The 20326-nt window shown below is 38.9% G+C and overlaps 1 protein-coding gene across 1 annotated transcript; it reads right to left on the reverse strand.

The window, feature by feature from the left end:
• Positions 1–13325: 13325 nt before the first annotated feature.
• LOC145390890 (uncharacterized) lies at positions 13326–17178 on the reverse strand. The gene is made up of 5 exons (XM_080265630.1): positions 17017–17178; positions 16332–16469; positions 15611–15825; positions 14270–14399; positions 13326–13436 (listed from the first exon to the last, which is right to left on the reverse strand). Exons 1-5 carry the CDS (start codon positions 17176–17178, stop codon positions 13326–13328), a joined length of 756 nt encoding a protein of 251 aa, XP_080121756.1.
• Positions 17179–20326: the final 3148 nt, after the last annotated feature.

Consider the following 20326-nt stretch of genomic DNA (forward strand, 5'->3'; position numbering starts at 1 on the left):
CATATGTCAGGGTGTCTGATAAGCTTCATGACAAGATATTCGAAAGAAAATGGATTTTATTCAATGTCGCATTTTTAGTATGATTTGCATTACATATACATATATATATATATATATATATATATATATATATATATATATATATATATATATATTGTTACGGAACAGAGAAAGATAATGTACACTATAAGTGAGAATACTAAAAATCACTACTGTCCCTTAAAGTTCCCGGTTCAAAACAAAAGAGTTAGGTAAAATTGCCAGTTAAAGTTTAATGCTCAAACTAACAACAAAACATTCAGGACTCTTAAGGATAATGTAATGGCAAAAAACAGATTAAATATATGGTTAACTGCATAGCCTCAATTAACACGAAATTAGCATGAGTAAATTTATCTAAGTAAGCCCTGATAAAATGACAATACCAGATAATACTCAGTGAATGCAAGATTATTACAGATACAAAATATTATTAATAAGGGCTGAGACCCAAAACACATGAATCACAAAAACCTCACTAGGCCCAAGAATTAACACCTCACGCTACACATTACAAGAAAAAATGCAATAACAGTTATACTCAAATTACACAGCTGCTAGATGGTTGGAGACTTCCTGAGCACTCACAATAATAACAACCGTACAGGGGAGGACAGAGATGTGAACAAAATGAGGAGTAGATCTAAGTGGCAATAATGCAGAGACTGAGCTCATTATATAGGGGCCGGCAGAGCTTGATACAACTTGTAAGAAGGACGCGCAAATGAAGCCATGGGGACAAAGAGTTGACAATCCTGCTCTGAACAACAGAAAGAACGACTTACTCTACGATAATGGCAGAAGGGGGGAGTCAGGTAGAACACGCTCGTGATCAAACATGCAGGAAACTGTACGTTAGAATTACACAAAGGATGATGAAATCATAGCCTATGTAACACCTCCCCACAAAGAAAAAGAAATTTACAAAGGAAATTTCTTATTACTCTAAAACAATGCCTAAAGTCTAGATAAGCAATCTGCAATAACATTTTCTTTCCCCTTGACATGTTGTAGGTCTAGTGAATACTCCTGAAGAAGTAGACTCCATCTTGTCAATCTCTGATTTTTATCTTTAAACTTACTAAGGAATTTCAGTGGGTTATGATCGGTATAAATGACTATGGGGTCAAAACCAGAGCACAAATAAAATGAAAAATGCTGTAAACCCAAAATCAAGGCCAAAAGCTCTTTCTCAATAGTTGAGTAGTTCTTCTGAGGTGGAGTGAACTTCTTACTGTAATAAGATACAGGGTGTTCAATACCCTGATCATCCTCTTGCAGCAAAACAGCCCCAGCTCCTGTATCACTTGCATCAACAGCCATCTTAAAAGGCTTAGCAAAATTTGGAATAGCGAGCACTGGCTGACTTAATAGGATAGCTTTAAGTTTGTTGAAAGAGGATTCACAGTTATCGGTCCAGACAAAATTAACTCCCTTTTTCAGTAGGTCTGTAAGTGGTGATACAAGAATTGACAAGTTAAGAACAAATCTCCTGCAATAACCTACCATTCCCAAAAATCTTTGTAGCTCTTTCCTACTTTTAGGTCTGGGAAGATCACTTATAACCTGAACCTTAGCTCCTGGTGGTGCAACATGTCCATCACCAATTACGTACCCAAGGTACTGAACTTTAGCTTGACCAAACTCACACTTTGATAAATTAGCTACAAGATTAGCCTGAACCAAACGCTCAAGAAATTTACTAACATGGCATAGGTGATCTTTCCAGTTGTCACTGAAGATTAATACATCATTAATATAAACAACACACCCTGCCAAACCCTCTGTTACAACATTCATGAGCTTCTGAAATGTGGCTGGTGCATTCCTCATACCATATGACATTACAGAACATGCGAAAGTCTTTCCTAGTGTTACGAAAAATGAGATCTCCCTAGCACGTTCAGTCATAGGTACTTCCCAGTATCCCTTTAAAAAATCAAACTTACTTATGTACCTAGCCTTTCCGATCTTGTCTATGCAATCTTCCACGCGAGGGAGAGGGTAAGTGTCTTTTTTGGTTATCTGATTAACACGTCTGTAGTCAATGCAAAGCCGCTATGACCCACCTGACTTAGGGACTAAAGTGACAGGAGAACTCCACTCTCTCTGACAGGGCTCAATCATCTTGTGGTCCAACAGGTAGCCAAGCTCCTTCTGGATGAGAGGAACTTTCACTGGGTTCACACGGTAAGGAGGCAGTTTAATTGGCTTTGCATCTCCAACATCGACATCATGCATCAAAACACAGTAGTTCTTCCTGGAGTGGCACGGAACACTTGCGGGTATTCCTGCAGTAATGCCGAAAACTCCTGCCTTTCCTCGGGAGGTAGATGAGAAAGCTTAGTCTGGAGATCATTCATGATATCAGGATTCTTCCCAAAACTATCACTCAGGCTCATGCTGCATGGGAGAACTTCACTTGCAGACTCGGGTGGAACAGCTACAGTGCAGACTGGATTATTTTAGTCCCGCCTGTGATATAACTTTAGCATGTTGATGTGACAAAGTTGCTTGTTCTTTCTACAATCTGGTGTCGCGATGACATAGATGACATCACTGAGGTTTCTTCTCCACGAAATAAGGACCACTAAACTTGGCTTGAAGAGGTTGCCCATGCACTGGTAGCAGAATCAAAACCTGATCTCCTGGCTGAAAGTGGCGTAACCTGGACTTCTTATCATACCAAGTCTTCATCTCCTACTGAGCATCTCTTATATTCTCTCTCGCCAGCTGTAAAGCAGTGGACAGGCGTTCTTTGAACTACATCACATACTCCAGCAGGTTGACGTCATCTTCCTCCGACAGCCAGCATTCCTTGAGTAGCTTAAGGGGTCCTCTTACTTCATGGCCAAACAGTAGTTCAAAAGGTGAGAAGCCCAGTGATTCATTTGGAGATTCTCTTGCGGCAAATACAACAAATGGAAGACCTTTATCCCAGTCTTTCTGATGTTCCAAACAGTATTTCTTGAGCATCGATTTGAGTGTTTGATGATATCTCTCCAATGCTTCTTGGGTCTGGGGATGGTAAGCTGAAGACGTGATCTGGGTGATGCCCAACTCTTTCAGAGACTGCTTGAAAACATTTGACATGAAATTACTTCCCCGGTCTGACTGTACCTCCTTGGGCAGACCAAACTTTGTGAAGAACCCTAGCATTTCCTTAACCACGTTCTTTGCTGAGATATTTCTAAGTGGAATGGCTTCAGAATAACGAGTAGCCATATCAATCAGGGTCAACACATAAGAAAATCCTGAAGAAGTCTTAGGAAGAGGGCCCACAATATCCACCAACACACGGGTGAATGGCGCCTCAAAAGGAGGAATGGGAACTAGAGGTGCAACCTTTTCGGTCTGATTACACTTCCCCACAACTTGACAGGTGTGACAAGACTTACAATACCAGGAAACATCCCTGAAGATACCTGGCCAGTAAAAGTGTTTCAAAATGCGTGCCACAGTCTTCCTCACTCCAAGGTGTCCTGCCAAACTGGAATCATGAGCCACTCTAATGATATCCTGCCTACAAACACGAGGGATGACAACTTGATGTACAACCTCCCATTCACAGTCGGCTGACTGTGCTGGGGGTCTCCACTTTCTCATAAGTACTCCTGACTTTATATAATAACAAGTAAAAGCACCGGCTGACTCTTCCTCACTGCAAGCAGAGTTAGCTAGACCTTTCAACTCAGGGTCAGCAACCTGCAACTCAACCAACTCTTGACGAGACAAATTATCAACACTACGCGGTACTACCTCAACTGGTGAGTGGTCTAAATTAGCAAGAAAAGTGTCAGCTAGGATAACATCATCATCATCATTATCCTCTAAGTAACCAGTAACTTTAGACTTAGCCCTAGTGACAGCACATGCAGGGAACACATCAAGGACATCACAATCCTGGGTCGCAGCCACTGGCTCACTAGACAACTGAGGAGCTGGACACACTTGACTTCCACCAATATCATTTCCAAGTAAGAAAGTTACACCTAACATTGGGAGTGTCTCAACCAATCCAACCATAACGGAACCATTAACAAAACCAGACTCTAAATTCACTCTGCACAGAGGGACAGAGAAATAAATATTCCCTACACCTTGTAAGATTACAGTTTCATCAGAGGAATTAACATTAGAGCCTAGAACACTGGTTAGCATAAGGGATTGGCAAGCACCTGTATCACGATATATTTTAACTGATTTCCTGTCATTACTGTCCAGAGGACTGACAAAACCATCAGACAGGTAATTAGCACATGAACTCTTGAGAGTGTCACCCACGTCCCTGCTCAAAAGAGGAGCTCCACATGAGAATTTAATTTACCCCTCAAAGCAGGTTCAGTTAACTCAGTTAAAGAATTCTGGGAACTCTCAAGGGTGGACACTAGACCAATTGACTGAATACTTAAAGACTCCTTTTTGTTCACATCACGCTGTCTCCTGAAACATTTCTCCGTAGTATGACCAAGCTTACTACAATAAGTACATTTACTTTTCTGAAATCTAGAGGTGAAGCTGGTATTTACTTCCTGAGAAACGTCTTTATTCTCTTTCCTGTTACCTGTACTCTGAGTAGAGGCAACGTACTTACTCTCAGCTTTCCTTTTTTCTCTAGAATATCTCTTGTGAGTGAGAACATATTCATCAGCTAAAACTGTAGCATCAGACAAATTATCTATTCTTTTATCATCAAGATATAGGCTTACATCTTTATAAATACACCTTTTAAAGTCCTCCAGCAAAATCATCTGCTTAAATTTGTCAAAATCAGAATCCACATTCTTAGAATTTAACCACTGCTCTAACAGATCTTCTTTGATTTTTGCATACTCAACATGGGATTGCTTATCTTGCTTATAAGTTGTCCTAAATTTTACTCTACAGGCTTCAGGAACAAGCTCATAGGCCTTAAGATTCAAGCTCTTAACTACATCATAATTATCAGATTGATCCTGAGGCAAAGATGCATAAGTTACTTGAGCTTTACCGGTGAGAACAGTTTGAAGGAGTACTGGCCAATACTTTTTGGGCCAATTAAAACCTGTAGCTACCCTCTCAAACAACTGAAAATACTTTGTTAAATCAGATTCATTAAAAGGAGGGACAAGTTTAACATTTTTAGCCACATCAAAATCATTAGAGCTAGGTGATCCAGTTCCACCTTGTTTCATGCGATACTCATGGTCTGCCTGAATCCTAGCAAGTTCAACTTGTGCCTCAGCCTCCTTAGCTTTTGCCTGAAATTCAGCCTCCTTAGCACGAGCCTCCTGCAGGGCTAGCTGTAACTTAGCTAATTCAATCTGCGTTTGCTCATTTGGAGGAGTTACATTAAACAATCTTTCATTAATCATGTCAACAATTTGATCTTTAGAATGATGAAAGCGAACAGCAATTCCCAATTGTTGAGCAACATGCTTAAGTTCATTCTATGTTCTGTTTTCTACATCACACACCGTTTGCACATTTGACAAAAAATCTTTGGCTTCATCAAGCGTAGTAATAGTAGACATCATGAATAAGTCAGAGTCACAAAATATCAAGAAATATCCTTATGATAATATCCTGAATATCCTGATAAGAGGTCGCCAAATTTATGTTACGGAACAGAGAAAGATAATATACACTTTAAGTGAGAATACTAAAAATCACTACTGTCCCGTAAAGTTCCAGGTTCAAAACAAAAGAGGTAAAATTACAAGTTAAAGTTTAATGCTCAAACTAACAACAAAACATTCAGGACTCATAAGGATAATGTAATGGCAAAAAACAGGTTAAATATATGGTTAACTGCAATAGCCTCTATTAACACGAAATTAGCATGAGTAAATTTATCTAAGTCAGCCCTGATAAAATGACAATACCAGATAATACTCAGTGAATGCAAGATATATTATTACAGATTCAAAATATTATTAATAAGGGCTGACACCCAAAACACTTGAATCACAAAAACCTCACTAGGCCCAAGAATTAACACCTCACGCTACACTTTACAAGAAAAAATGTAATAACAGTTATACTCAAATTACACAGCTGCTAGATGGTTGGAGACTTCCTGAGCACTCACAATAATAACAACTGTACAGAGGAGGACAGAGATGTGAACAAAATGAGGAGTAGATCTAAGTGGCAATAATGCAGAGACTGAGCTTAATATATAGGGGCCGGTAGAGCTTGATACAACTTGTAAGAAGGACGCGAAAATGAAGCCATGGAGACAAAGAGTTGACAATCCTGCTCTGAACAACAGAAAGAACGACTTACTCTACGATAAGGGTAGAAGGGGGGAATGAGGTAGAACACGCTCGTGATCAAACATGCAGCATACTGTATGTTAGAATTACACAAAGGATGATGAAATCATAGGCTATGTAACAATATATATATATATATATATATATATATATATATATATATATATATATATATATATATATATATATATATATATATATATATATAACCCCTATACCATTTTCTAAAAAGAATACTTACACTGTATAGAAGTATGTTTTTATTCATTTTATTTCCTTCATATTAAATCATTTTCGTCTGGGAAACCTTTTAAATATGAAGCAGGTTAGAGAGCTTGGTTGAACATTGCAGCCAAGTACAAAAAATAGAAAAATAGTTTATAACCTTACCAAGAAGCACAAGCAAGTCTGAGGCCTGTAATACAAAATTTCCGAGGAGGAAAAATCTAATACAAGAACGATTGGTATGACATCTAATACAGATTGTTTATAACTTTCCTAACCTAGAACAACATACATTATTGTTCTGTACGAAATTGGACAACAGATTTCCAGTGTGAAATAAGACTTAAATGTTTGTTGAAAGTATTATGCCATGTACTTATTAAATATGCGGTGTCTTGAAAATCTCAACGTAATGTCGGCTTTGGGATAAAAATGCTCACTTAATTCAGAGGTCATTCAATTGAGAGCACAACTGAGATCGCACATCTCTTGTCATACTTCATTCAGTTGTTTGTTCTGACCAGCTTTGGCTAACAAAAACAATATTAAGCTCAGATACCACACTTCTCTGCCTTTGCCCGTTTATAAGAGAGACGCAGATGAATTTACATGATAAGGAACTATATCTTTTCCGTGACTCTTGCTAGTTTTTCTCTACGAACGATAACGAAACTATTGTACGTGATGTGCTGGCATTTCATAATCTTGATACGTAGGACCAATTCACTCAGCTATCAGATAAAAAGAGCCTGTCTGGGTAGCGTCTGTTTGGTTTGGCAGGGAATATTTCAAAAGTGAAGTAGTTTGCAAAGTTACTTTGAATGTAGGTGATTATGAGTACTTCCACTTTCCGTTCACGTGAAACTCAGTAATACATGTACAGATCAGGGTATTTATTATATCCACTGATAATGGAAGTCTGTTTGTATTGCTCTGAGATTCATTTCAGACAAGTATAACCCATCATTGTGCAATGCTATGGGATGGAATGATCTAATACGGCTGTAAATTGCTTTGCAATGTTTCCCTTTACTAGGTCGGCCAGTGCGATGCCTATTCTCAACGTGTCCCTCCTGCTTCCACCGCCTGAGCCACCTGCAGAGAGTGGTGACGCTTGACCGGGTTAGCCTTGGTATGGCACGAGCAGACAGGCCCCACAACCACAACCAAATGAAATTGTTGCGTTCTATCAGGGAGGTTGGGCGTGAGGGCCGCTGTGTTTCCATGTTCTGTCTAAAAGAGATATTCAGCAATGAAATATAAAATAGAACTTTGTCCTCTACTTTGCATCATGTGTTGGACGAACGATTTCTATTTACTCTTGTTTAAGCTCTTCGCCATGGTGACTTACTTTCACTGCACTCCTGTTGCTATTAGATTATTTTTAGTCAGTATTATGGTAAATTTATTGTTTGATGAAGGCTATTTATAACACTCATTCATTTCGAAAAGTCTCTTCTGAGTTAAGTATCTTCTGAATGTAGTGGAAAATATACAAGTCCTGAACTACATTTGGATATTGGGAGGCAAGTTTGGGAACTGGTAGTAAATTTTGGGTATAGAGACTGTTCAGCAATTTTTTAAATCTATAGTATATTTCCTGGAATGAGGTCCATCCATAAAAAAAAAAAAAAAAAAAAAATTGTGCCATATTGCAGGTAACTTGAAGCCTGCCGAGAATAGACTGTGACTAGAACTTCAATGGTTCTCTACTTCATATCTTGAGAAAGACTCACGAAGCAACCTAGTAATCTCTCTACTCCATGAAAGATATGGGAAACTGTAACAGGTTAATGAACAAAGAGCATAAAACAGCAATAGGTTATCGAAAACAATAGTGGAGCGAAATTGGTCAAGAAACAACAATAACAAGTCCTTATACTTAGTCTTTAAGCAACAAAAACAATTTTCCAAGTCATCCCCACAAAAAATTAAGCAAAAGAAACAAAGCTTAGAGCAACAGTAACAAATCTCTAAGAGAAACAAACCGCCAAACAACAGAGGCAAATCTCTAAACAAAAGAAATAAATCTCTAATTATCAGAAACAAACCTCTAAGCAAAAGCAAAAATCTAGCAACAGAAATAAACTCAGAGCAACAGCAACAAACCTCTAAGCAACAGAAACAATTATCTAAGCAGGAGACAGGTTAGCTGGCACGACCGGACTGCATTATCACACACTCTTAGGCTCTGTGTTACGGGTTATGAAAGAAAAATGATCCGTGGGTATTACTAACATCACTTACTCTTTGGAGAAATGAACTCTTCCTAGCAACTGCCTAAGCAAGGAAAATATGTCTAAGGAACAATAAAAACTAATAAAAAGCAAACAACTCCTCATAAAACAAACAGGACATTAATAAGAAACAAATTTCAAACAAGAAAAGTAAGTCTAAAAAAAAAAAAAGTCTTCCCCCAAAAAGAAGCGTGTGAAAACGAAAGGTCTTAAAGCAATTAAAACAAGACTGAATACAACATAAAAATGATAAAAATGATATAAACTAGTCTCATAAGATACCGTTACCGCTAGGCTGTTTTTTTTTTTTTTTTTTTTTTTTTTTTTTTTTTTTTTTTTTGAAATTTCCTGTTGACAGAGATATTCGGTGTGTTTATTCTCTCCAAATGCTGAAACCATCTCAACACTCTCTGCTCAACTCTACCAGCCATCTCCTGAACAACTCCAGTTCTCCTTCGCACTTCATCATTTCACACTCGATCCATACGCGTCACTCCACACATACTCCTCAGACACCTCATCTCCATTACATTCAAACTTTTCCTCTCTGCTATACCCATATTCCATGTTTCAGCCCCATATAACGCAGTCGGTACCACAACACCCTCATACAGCCTTCAATTTATATCCATTCTAAGCGAACGACATCTAAACACTTTTTTCATTCCTCCCAGCACGTTTCCTACTTCATTCATTCTAAACTTCACTTCTGCATCTATTCTTCCATCCACAGCAATATGCGACCCTAAATATTTAAAACACTCTATCTCCTCAAGCAACTCACCATTCAAAACTATATTCATCCCCCTACCATCTACCAACCTCGTACTCTTCATCACTTTACTCTTACTCTTATTTACTTTGAATTTCCTCCTCTCACACACCCTTCCAAACTCCTCTACCAACTGTCTCAGTCTCTCCTCTGAATCAGCCACCAGTGCAGTATCATCTGCAAACAACAGCTGCTTCAGATTCCACTCTTCAGCATCAACATCCACCAGACTCAGACCTCCCCCTAAAACTCTTGTATTTACCTCCCTTACAACACTATTCATATAAATATTAAACGACCAAGGTGACATCACACATCCCAGTCGCAGCTCCACTCTCACGGGAAACCAATCACTCACAGCATTTCCCATTCTTACACACGCTCTACTACTTACATAAATTCTTTTCACGCCTTTTAGTAACCTACCATCAGGTCCATACAATCTTAAAACAGTCCACAAAGCCTCCCTATCAATTCTATCATACGCTTTCTCTAAATCCATGAATGCCTAAAACACATCCTTGCCTTTAGCTAAATACTTTTCACACGCTTGTCTCACAGCAAACATCTGATCCACGCATCCCCTCCCTCTCCTAAAGCCACACTGCTCATCACCAATCACTCCCTCTGTACCTTCTCTAACTCTCATAATTAACACTCTACCATACACCTTACCTACAACACTCAACAGACTTATACCCCTGAAGTTAGTACATTCATACTTATCACCCTTGCCTTTATACAAAGGGACCATACAAGGACTTGCCCAGTCAATTGGCACCATACCATTCACAAAGCACACATTCAACAATCTTACTAACCAGTCAACAATAGTCACTTCACCACCCTACAGGCATTCCACAGCACACCCATCCATACTTGCAGCTTTCCCTGTTTCCATCTCCTTTACTTCCTTCTCCACTTCCTCCTTCGTGATCAAAGAATCATTCAGCTCTCCCAAAACATTTATTCCTTGCACCCTTCCATCCGCCACAATCTCAGCCACCTTTCCTCCTCTACAGTTAACAGTCTTTCAAATACTCTGCCCATCTCTTCCTTACTGCATCCATGTCAATTAACATCCTTCCATCCTCTGTTTTTCCTCGCTCTTCTTTCGCAGACTCACCCTTTCGCACCCATTTAACCTCCTTCCAGAATCTTTTTCTTACTCTGTTGAAAATTCTCACTCAGCCGCCTACCCCACCTCTCATCTGCTGCCACTTTAGCATCACGCACAGCCTTTATCGCCCTATTCCTCTTTTCCCTATACCTCTCATATGATACCTCATCCTTCCTCTGCAGCCACACTTCATATGCAGGTCTCTTCTCAGCCACAGCCATACTTACTTCCTCTCACCATCATTCACTTCCTATTCTTACACCACCACCCTCACGTCTCACACCACACACCTCTTCTGCATGTCCCACCACAGCACTCTTAAACAACTGCCATTCATCCCCCACACTGCCATTTTCCTGACCGTTCACTGCGTTCAACTCATCTTTCAATTTCTCCTGATACTCTATCTTTTTCTCTCTTTTATCCAACTCACTCACTTTCAAAACCTCCCTGCCACACCTAACCCTCCTAGTTCTCACCCATCTCTTACCTACTCTTAACTTCCCCTCCACCAGGTAGTGGTCAGACATACCTCCACCCTCCTCTCTCAGAACTCTCACATCCAACAATCTTCATATTACTTTCCTAGACACAACCACATTCTCTATCAACAACCTTCCACCCTCCTGTCTCACCCATGTATTGGTATAAATATCTTTCTTTTCAAACAGGATATTTCCAATCACCATCTCTCGCTCAACGCACATCCCTATCGTTCATTCCCCATTTTCATTTCTTCCAGGTACACCATGCATACCAACTACACCTTCAACTGTTACATTTCCCACTCTAACATTCAGGTCTCCCATCATTTCCACATTCACATTCGCTCCAAAACTTTTCAGACACTCATCAACATCATTCCAGAAAGACTCTCTCTTCTTCATCCCTTTCACTACCAGGCCCATATGCACTCACAAACACCCACAACTCGCGTTCAAATTTCGCTTTCACCCACATCAGTCTCGATGACACCTCCTTCCATTCAATCACACACTGCTGTACTTCCGGACGCACTAACAAGGCCACACCTTCTCTTGCCCTTCCTCTATCAATACCTGGCAATCTTCCATTCACACTTCCAAACGTAGACTCACCCTTCCCTTTCAACTTCGTTTCACTCAAAGCTAACACATCCAACTTTCTTCTCACAAACATTCTCCCAGTCTCCCCCCTTTTAGCCTAAATCGTACTACATCCATGCACATTCATAGACCCAATCTTCGGGGTACGGGGATAACTCAATCCCCCATCCCTTTCTTTGGCCTGTCTCTTTTTAGGAACTAAAAACCAAAGGAGGGGGTCCCTAGTCCCCTCACCCCGCCCCTTTTAGTCGTCTTTTACGACACGCAGGGAATACGGTGGCAGTATTCTTCTTAACACAACCTGGCCGCAGAGTAGTAGTACCACCCCATAGTGCGGCCAGATTGTGTCTCCCCCGCCACAGGGGTGTCAGAGAGGTTGGTTTTGACAATCGCTGTGCTTTCATGTTCGGTGTCTGAAAATTATGCATCAAATAATATTAAGAAGGTGGAAAATGTTTTGATTGAAAGGTGTCAGTATAAAGTGGTAAAGCATTAATAATCGTCTCCCTGACAAAGACAACTTGTTTGGTCAACGGGGGTACAACATGACTAACCGGAACGCGTTACATCATGACTAATAACAACACGGTACCATAATTATGACTACTAACAGTACGGTACTATGTCATTAACTGCAACACGGTACAATATGACTTACAGCAACACGGTACAGTATTACATCACCGACTGCAACACGGTGCTGTTTCACTAACATTAACACAGTACGGTATAACTAACAACATCACTGCACCATATGATTCACACGGTACCATATGACTAAGAGCAATGCAGTGCAACACGACTCACGATCAAAATATAGGGGAATGTGAGGCTGGAATGTGATCTCTAACAGCCTGCAGCAACAGCTGAGCTCTAAGTGCTGACTGGCTTCCTGGGGCCCTTATATAAACAGGGAACACCCTTCCTTCGCCATTCACTTCAGAAGTCAGTGACTACCTTACCCTCCCCTCTTATTACACCTCCAAGTAAACACCCCAGATCCCCTCTCACCTCATCAGTCAGTTAACACCTCCCCCTCCCCTCTCACTATCCCATGACCATTTACCTACTCCAAGAGATCAAGTAGACAGATCAGCTAAAACATATAGATCAACTGGGTTACTAGGGACATGTCCACATATTTCCATGATGATCCTCCCAACAGAGCTGTGTAATTCCCTGGAGAGACAGACAAGTGTGACTACTGTACATAGCCCTACCTTCGATAGTAGAAGATACCGTCACTCAGAATATAATGTTGCTGCATGTGTATGTTTAGGCCACTAACTTTACTCCATAGGCAGTGGATTATGAAAAAAAAATGTGAAAAATTTATTAATATATATTCTCAAAGAAACGGTAAAAGTGATACCCATGAGAATACAATGCGGTGAGTGATACTGGAAGCAACTCTTATACCTTGCATTTGTATAAATGTACATCTAATTCTAAATTATTTATGCATTCATTTATTTTGTTGGTATGTACTGCTCTCCTTATGAAACTTAAAATGAAGTAAGTAATTCATGTGAAGAGCGTTGTCACCAACGGTGGCAGGCGTGGTCAGTGAAGGTGATAGTGGTGTGTGTCTTAGGTGGCCAACTGACGCTTTTGGCCCCTCCTGGCTCCACCACACACCAGCTTCATCACCAGCACCACTACAGCCACTGTGAACCCATACCCAAACACCCCAAACATGCCCTGAAAATGGATAACGCGGGATCTAGGGCAGTATTCCTTTCATTAATGAACTAAACTAATAATACCCCTTTTACATACGTAGTCAGTTCTTACGACGTCAAACATATATGTCTCTAAGTGACCTATAAAAATATTTGTTTATCTTGAGGCCACGGTAGGGATTGAATTATCTTCTACTGTCCCATATTCTTATATGGCCTTGGCGTTTATTCTGGCCTTACACTCATCTAATGTCAGTATAGACTAGTTCTCGGGGGACGATGTTGAGATTCATAAGCTTTGTCCATAACTCGTGTGTCTCTCCACCACCCACCGACAACTGCCCTAACACTTCAACATAGGTTAATTCAATGTACCTGATATGAAGTAATGTTTACTACGATCCAAAAGTATACCATGGGGAGATGGAGGGGGGGGGGGAGGCAGTGTCAAACGTACGTAGCTAGATTAGTAATTATTAGAGGCAGATTTTACTGTGGTCTTTTATTTTTATCCGAAATACCTACCTGGATAATTAAATGTGACACAGTAATTATTTAATTACGAGATATTATAAGATGCTCATTACTCGATTACATACACACACATTTTTCACCACCTTACTCCAGTGAAGTATTTAGCTATTTAGTTTTTAACTTTACTTACTCTCGTAGTAAAAGGATTAATGTAAGCTGTGTTCAGACTCCCAGGTAAAAGAAAAAAATATCTTTCATGAACCGAATAAAATCTTCTGGGTGTAATGATAAAATTCAATATCAGACGGAGGGGGATAAAAGATACCGTGATGTTGAAATTATCTTATTTTCAGTAATAAAGTTACAATCATGGCTTACCCAGAGACTGGTGAGTGAGAGAATGGTGGTGACGGTGATGATCCTGGGTGGGTTCTTGCACATGGTGGAGTTGGATGCTGAGTACATCATCCATTTATCATACAGCCCTGATTCCACCAACGTGTACGATCTAACCACAAGAAGAGACACTTATATGTCTGTATGTGAAGAATAACTCGCTAAGAACAATGTAAGGTGAAATACCGAGCTCTTGTCTGTTCGTCCAAGACATCTCAGGGTATGTATGTGTGTATATATCTATATTTATCATATACCCAATGCCAGCCTGTGAAAAGGACAAGTTTATAATTATTTGTTACTTTTATATTTGTATTTTTTAAAAGAATAATACTGCAACAAAATTTTATTTTTAGTACATTATTGCTTATTTTACTAAACTGAGGCACTTGCAACTCATTTATCCTCGGTAAAACAAGGCTGTTTTTCTGAGTCACCATAGCGAGAGGGGTGGTTGTGTAGACGCTCCGTGAAAGGTAAAAATCACAACGACCTGGAAAAAGAATTATTAGATATTTTTAATAGAAATGCTTAGACATATTATTAGAAAACTATTGAAGTATTCCTTATACGGACTTACAACGTGCTTCTTATTTTGAAATGCCAGTGCGGTGTTTACATTTGCCCAAGAATCGTTTTCAATTAATTACCATCTTGCCTCTTATCAACAGTCGTATGTTCCTGCAATTCTCGTTACTGTTACATCCGTCAGAGTCAGTGTCTTTCTCTGCTGTCTAACATTATTAATTACAAATGGAAATTATAACAATAGGAGTCGTAACATGTTGAGTGCTCCAGCACTACTCATATAGTTTATTTTAATAAAAGCACCATTAAGAGGAAATGGTTTTTATTTTCTTCCAAAATATGGTCTTTCAATTAACAAATTTTCAGGCGTAGCAGCCCTGATAACATTTAATTTATTCTGATGACAGACGACTGCAAAGGGAATGTGAGTTCTATTAGCTCAACCGCGTAAAAAATATTCAATCCATAGTACGTATTTGCTTTATGATCCCTGTAAATTCAAAGACATAAATCTGTTAACTAAATAACCTGACTGTTTTACTCAGCAGAGAAAAGTCTTAATAGAAGGCAAGTTTATATTATATGTATAATGTGATATAACCAATTCAAAAACAGCTTGTGTGTGTGTGTGTGTGTGTGTGTGTGTGTGTGTGTGTGTGTGTGTGTGTGTGTGTGTGTGTGTTCATGCTATTTTAGAATGACAGCAATTAAATATTAATATGTTGTTGGCTTGTTACAGCTCTAATACACTGATACATTCTGAAATACAGATCACTAAAAATATTTTAAACATACATAATTTCAATAACTTTAACAACCATATGACAACCTGTGAGAGAAAAGCTTTTGGACAGCAAGGTGATATAGTTGAAATCCAGGTCAAAGATGACGTGAGTGGCAGCTCGCACGATGGTCTCCATGCTGTTTTCTAATTCGACGAACCTGTTGTAGGCGACCCATTTTGTCCCCAGCAGTTTCCCCAGTTCATGAAGTGGACCTGACGTGGCAGTCTGAAAAGAATAAGACTATCAAAAATTGTCTGCTTTACGGTACAGTATATGTTTTGGGGATTTGGAAACACAAGGTTTTCGTAATTCGAAAAAAAAAAAAGGTCCGTGTAAATGTCTGGCAGAAAATTTTGGTTATATATGAAACATATGAAAATAACCGATGACCCATGACTTTATGAATGACTGCAACATTAGAAACCTAAGTACCTATCCAAGTCATTGATCCTACTCATAAATTAATTTGTTGCATTATAGTGTTTGAGAAACTGTACATGGCAAAAAATAATAATGTTTTTAATACACAGAAATTGCCGTATCCTTAGTGCAGCCTGTTACTATGATATGAATTTCATGAATAGTTTAACCATCAATTCAGCCAAAAACGGTATAGTTAATATTTTTTTGTCGCCACAGTTAACTAGCAGCATATCAATTAAAGTATCGCATTAGAGACAGCCAATTCGATACTCATAATTATTAATTATCCTGAAGAAAGAACCACTAACTTCAATATAATTAATGATCAAAATGTTTGGAACAACAACTATCCCAGCACTGGAGTTGTCATGGACGTCCTCAAGTCTCTGGTAGGGAAGGTCTATGTATCTGACTGCCAGGAGGGACAAGAGGTTGCCGACGTAGCTCTGTGTCAGGATCACCGTCATCAGCATCCACACCCCCAGCATCACACGGTTTCATCACCATCGACTATTACTTCTATTTATATCTGGAAGACATAATTTAGTCAAGAAAAACTTATGAATGACCGAAATATTTGACGGCCTGTTTCTGGCAGCTTTGGTGAAATAAAAGTAGTGGTTACAGTAAGCTACCATTAGTGAGACGAATTGAAGCATCATCTAATGCATGACTGTAGTTGAGCATAGTGAAAATATTTGGCCGAAACAACTGGCTCCTTTAGTATTCTTAAAGAGAAAAATTGACTAGTTCGGAAGTTAATAAGCCTGGATGCTGCCTACATTAACTCAGCTGTTGCGACTTAATTTAATCTCCCAGAGTCTCTCCAAATTTAATCTAAAATTACTCAGTGTAAAGTTCAAAATGGCAAACACTAGTTACCTTCTTGCAAAATGAAATTCGCACACAGTTGAAGGTGTTGGCATCTTTCATGTGTGGTTCTTGCATATGAGTGGGAAGGCAGAAAGATAGAAACATCATCACAGCACATACCTCCAACAGTGCCGTCAGCACAGTCACCCAAACCTTTGGTCTAAGTGGCAGCAGGAAGCCCCAGGGGTCCACCTGAGGTCGACCACGGGCAGCGAGAATTAGATAGCTTCCCATAAACACAAATGGAGAGTAGTCGGTCCACTGGCTTCTGGTTACATCCATGTAAAATGGTCCCGGAGTAAACTCCACTTCGTGAAATGTGTTTTTGTAAAGTATAATGAAGAACAGTAGACCAATGCATGCCGGGATATATTTAATAAAAATTTATCTTTACCATATTATACAGGGTACTATGATGAGTATTTCCATGAGAATGTTCAGAAGTAGTTTTCTAGACTCAATATATTTGCTATATTGATCACGACTTGTTATTCGAAAAGTCGTTCCCTAGCTAACTATTTGAAAGGGACATTGATAAAAAAGTGTATGTTCACATGATGCATATGCGAAACATGAGGATCGAATTATATGTAAGGGAAAATACGACTGTACAATGCTAAAAGCTTAAGGAGAGAATTAAACTATGGAATCTACATAAGATACGGCTGTTGGTAAAAATAATAATGAAATCACATATACAGCAGGTCAACAGAAAATAGTTTTAATGACAACTAAAAAAAAAAAGGCTTAGCAAAAAAAATGTTACAAAGAAATTCTCAAAACATATAGCTGATAAAGAGACGCTACTACGTGCACCAAGCTAAGGAGTAGTAGGTGCAGAGATGCAATATATATATTCATGTTCTAACGCCTATAATTGCCATTCCATAATGAGAAGTTTGCTGCAATAAAAGATTAGCACTAGAAAAGGACGTTAGTGATACAGGACTCTTATGAAAAGGAGAGAAGGGGTAACAGTGTCTTTTTCTGCCATCTAGCTACGTAGTATAATCTGCAAAAGGACGAAAATCTGGGCCAAGTTAAGGTAAACGAACTATAGAAGAGACCTCATGTGTAATGAGGTCCAAAATGCCTGTCCAAGTCCCATCGCTTTGCAGTAAACCCCAAGTCCTGTCAGTGGCTCTCACGTACCTGTATCTGTCAGCGGGACGTGATTTAAGCACCTTAGATGACACTGTAACCTTTTCCATAGAAAAAAAAAAATGTCGAGCGGGTACTTTCACATTCATATTTTATTTATGCTATCTTAGGGCAAGTTGTGCAATCAACCAATGTTTATTTATCAGACCTAAATAATTCCTGTCAAACACAGAGCGTATTAAAGCAAATGACCAATAGTAGCTCACGTGTAGTTCATGATCGTGGAGAGAATCTCAGTAATGTTCCCCAAAGGTAACTCGTTTGCCCTCTGGTGTCGTGGGGCCTTCTATTGTAAATGCCATCTGTGCCACTAACTCCCTCCGCTATCACTATCACTTGTGGCCGGTGCGGGACCCTGCTTCGAGATGGTGTACGATATAGTGTTGACTAGTAACGCCACTTGGATTCAAATATACTCTCAGGCATTGCATTTTACATTCGGACAACCTGATTAAATATATATATATATATATATATATATATATATATATATATATATATATATATATATATATATATATATATATATATATATATATATATATATATATATATATATATATATATATATATATATATATATATATATATATATATATTGTTACATAGCCTATGATTTCATCATCCTTTGTGTAATTCTAACGTACAGTATGCTGCATGTTTGATCACGAGCGTGTTCTACCTCACTCCCCCGTTCTACCCATATAGTAGAGTAAGTCGTTCTTTCTGTTGTTCAGAGCAGGATTGTCAACTCTTTGTCCCCATGGCTTCATTTGCGCGTCCTTCTTACAAGTTGTATCAAGCTCTACCGGCCCCTATATAATTAGCTCAGTCTCTGCATTAATTGCCACTTAGATCTACTCCTCATTTTGTTCACATCTCTGTCCTCCCCTGTACAGTTGTTATTATTGTGAGTGCTCAGGAATTTCCCAACCATCTAGCAGCTGTGTAATTTGAGTATAAGTGTTATTGCATTTTTTCTTGAACTGTGTAGCATAAGATATTAATTCTTAGGCCTATTAAGGTTTTTGTGATTAATATAAAGTTTCATGTCAGCCATTGTTCATAATATTTCGTATCTGTAATAATATATCTTGCATTCACTGAGTATTATCTGGTATTGTCATTTTATCAGGGCTGACTTAGATAAATTTACTCATGCTAATTTCGTGTTAATAGAGGCTATTGCAGTTAACCATATATTTAACCTGTTTTTTACCATTACATTATCCTTATGAGTCCTGAATGTTTTGTTGTTAGTTTGAGCATTAAACTTTAACTTGTAATTTTACCTAACTCTTTTGTTTTGAACCTGGAACTTTACGGGACAGTAGTGATTTTTAGTGTACATTATCTTTCTCTGTTCCGTATATATATATATATATATATATATATATATATATATATATATATATATATATATATATATATATATATATATATATATAAATCATCAGCCATTACAAGTCCACTGCTGAACAAAGGCCTCCCCCAACCTTCTCCACGTATTCCTTGACTGAGCCAATCTTTGCCACGTTTTCCCTGAAAATTTCTCTATCTCATCCCTCCATCTCCTGTCTGGCCTCTTTCTGCCACGCTTACAATCTCTTGGTGTCCAGTCAGTCAATCTCTTGCTCCATCGATTATCCCTTATTCTTGCTAAATATACCATGTAGCCAGAATTAGGATGCAAGTAAGATGGAGGAATAGAAGAAGGGAATGACGAGAGGAAGGAGTAGTTGCAAGGAGAGTGGAAAGGTTACAAGAGGATGAGAAAAAGGCAGAGTATAAGAGAGAAGTGGAGGAACGATTGGGCAAATATGAATTGGAGCAGATGGGAGACGTGGAAGGTGTGTGTAAGATATTTACAGAAGAAATATGTGCAGCATGTGATGTGGTGTGTGGAAGGAAGAGAAGACGGAGGGGGGTGCAAGGAACAGCGTGGTGGACTGAAGAGGTGAAACAGGCTGTGGCACAGAAGAAGAAAGCATACAATGAATGGATGAGAAATAGGGGCGTGGAAGAAGTTGAGAGGCAGAAGAGAGAGTTATATGTGGAAAGGAAGAGAGAGGTGAAAAGATTAGTAAGAGAGAGTAAGAAGAGAGTGGATGAGGAATTTGGAAGGAATTTGAGTGTAAAGTGGAGGGACTGTAAGAAAATGTTCTGGAGAGAAGTGAAAAGAGTAAGACAGGGTGGAAGTGAAGTTAGCAGGGGAGTGAAAGATAAACATGGTAGATTACTAGTGGAGAAGGGAGAAAAAGTGAGCAGA

This window comes from Coenobita brevimanus, chromosome 16, assembly GCF_032717465.1.
Source record: "Coenobita brevimanus isolate Jiangsu-jjx chromosome 16, ASM3271746v2, whole genome shotgun sequence".
Lineage (NCBI taxonomy): Eukaryota > Metazoa > Arthropoda > Malacostraca > Decapoda > Coenobitidae > Coenobita > Coenobita brevimanus.

Coding starts and splice junctions, on each gene's coding strand:
- LOC145390890 (XM_080265630.1), bottom strand. CDS start 17,178: ATGGATGTAACCAGAAGCCAGTGGACCGACTACTCTCCATTTGTGTTT. Junction 16,470..17,016: donor TGCTGACGGCACTGTTGGAG/GTATGTGCTGTG, acceptor ATCCTGACACAG/AGCTACGTCGGCAACCTCTT. Junction 14,400..15,610: donor GTTAAAGTTATTGAAATTAT/GTATGTTTAAAA, acceptor TCTTGTGGTTAG/ATCGTACACGTTGGTGGAAT.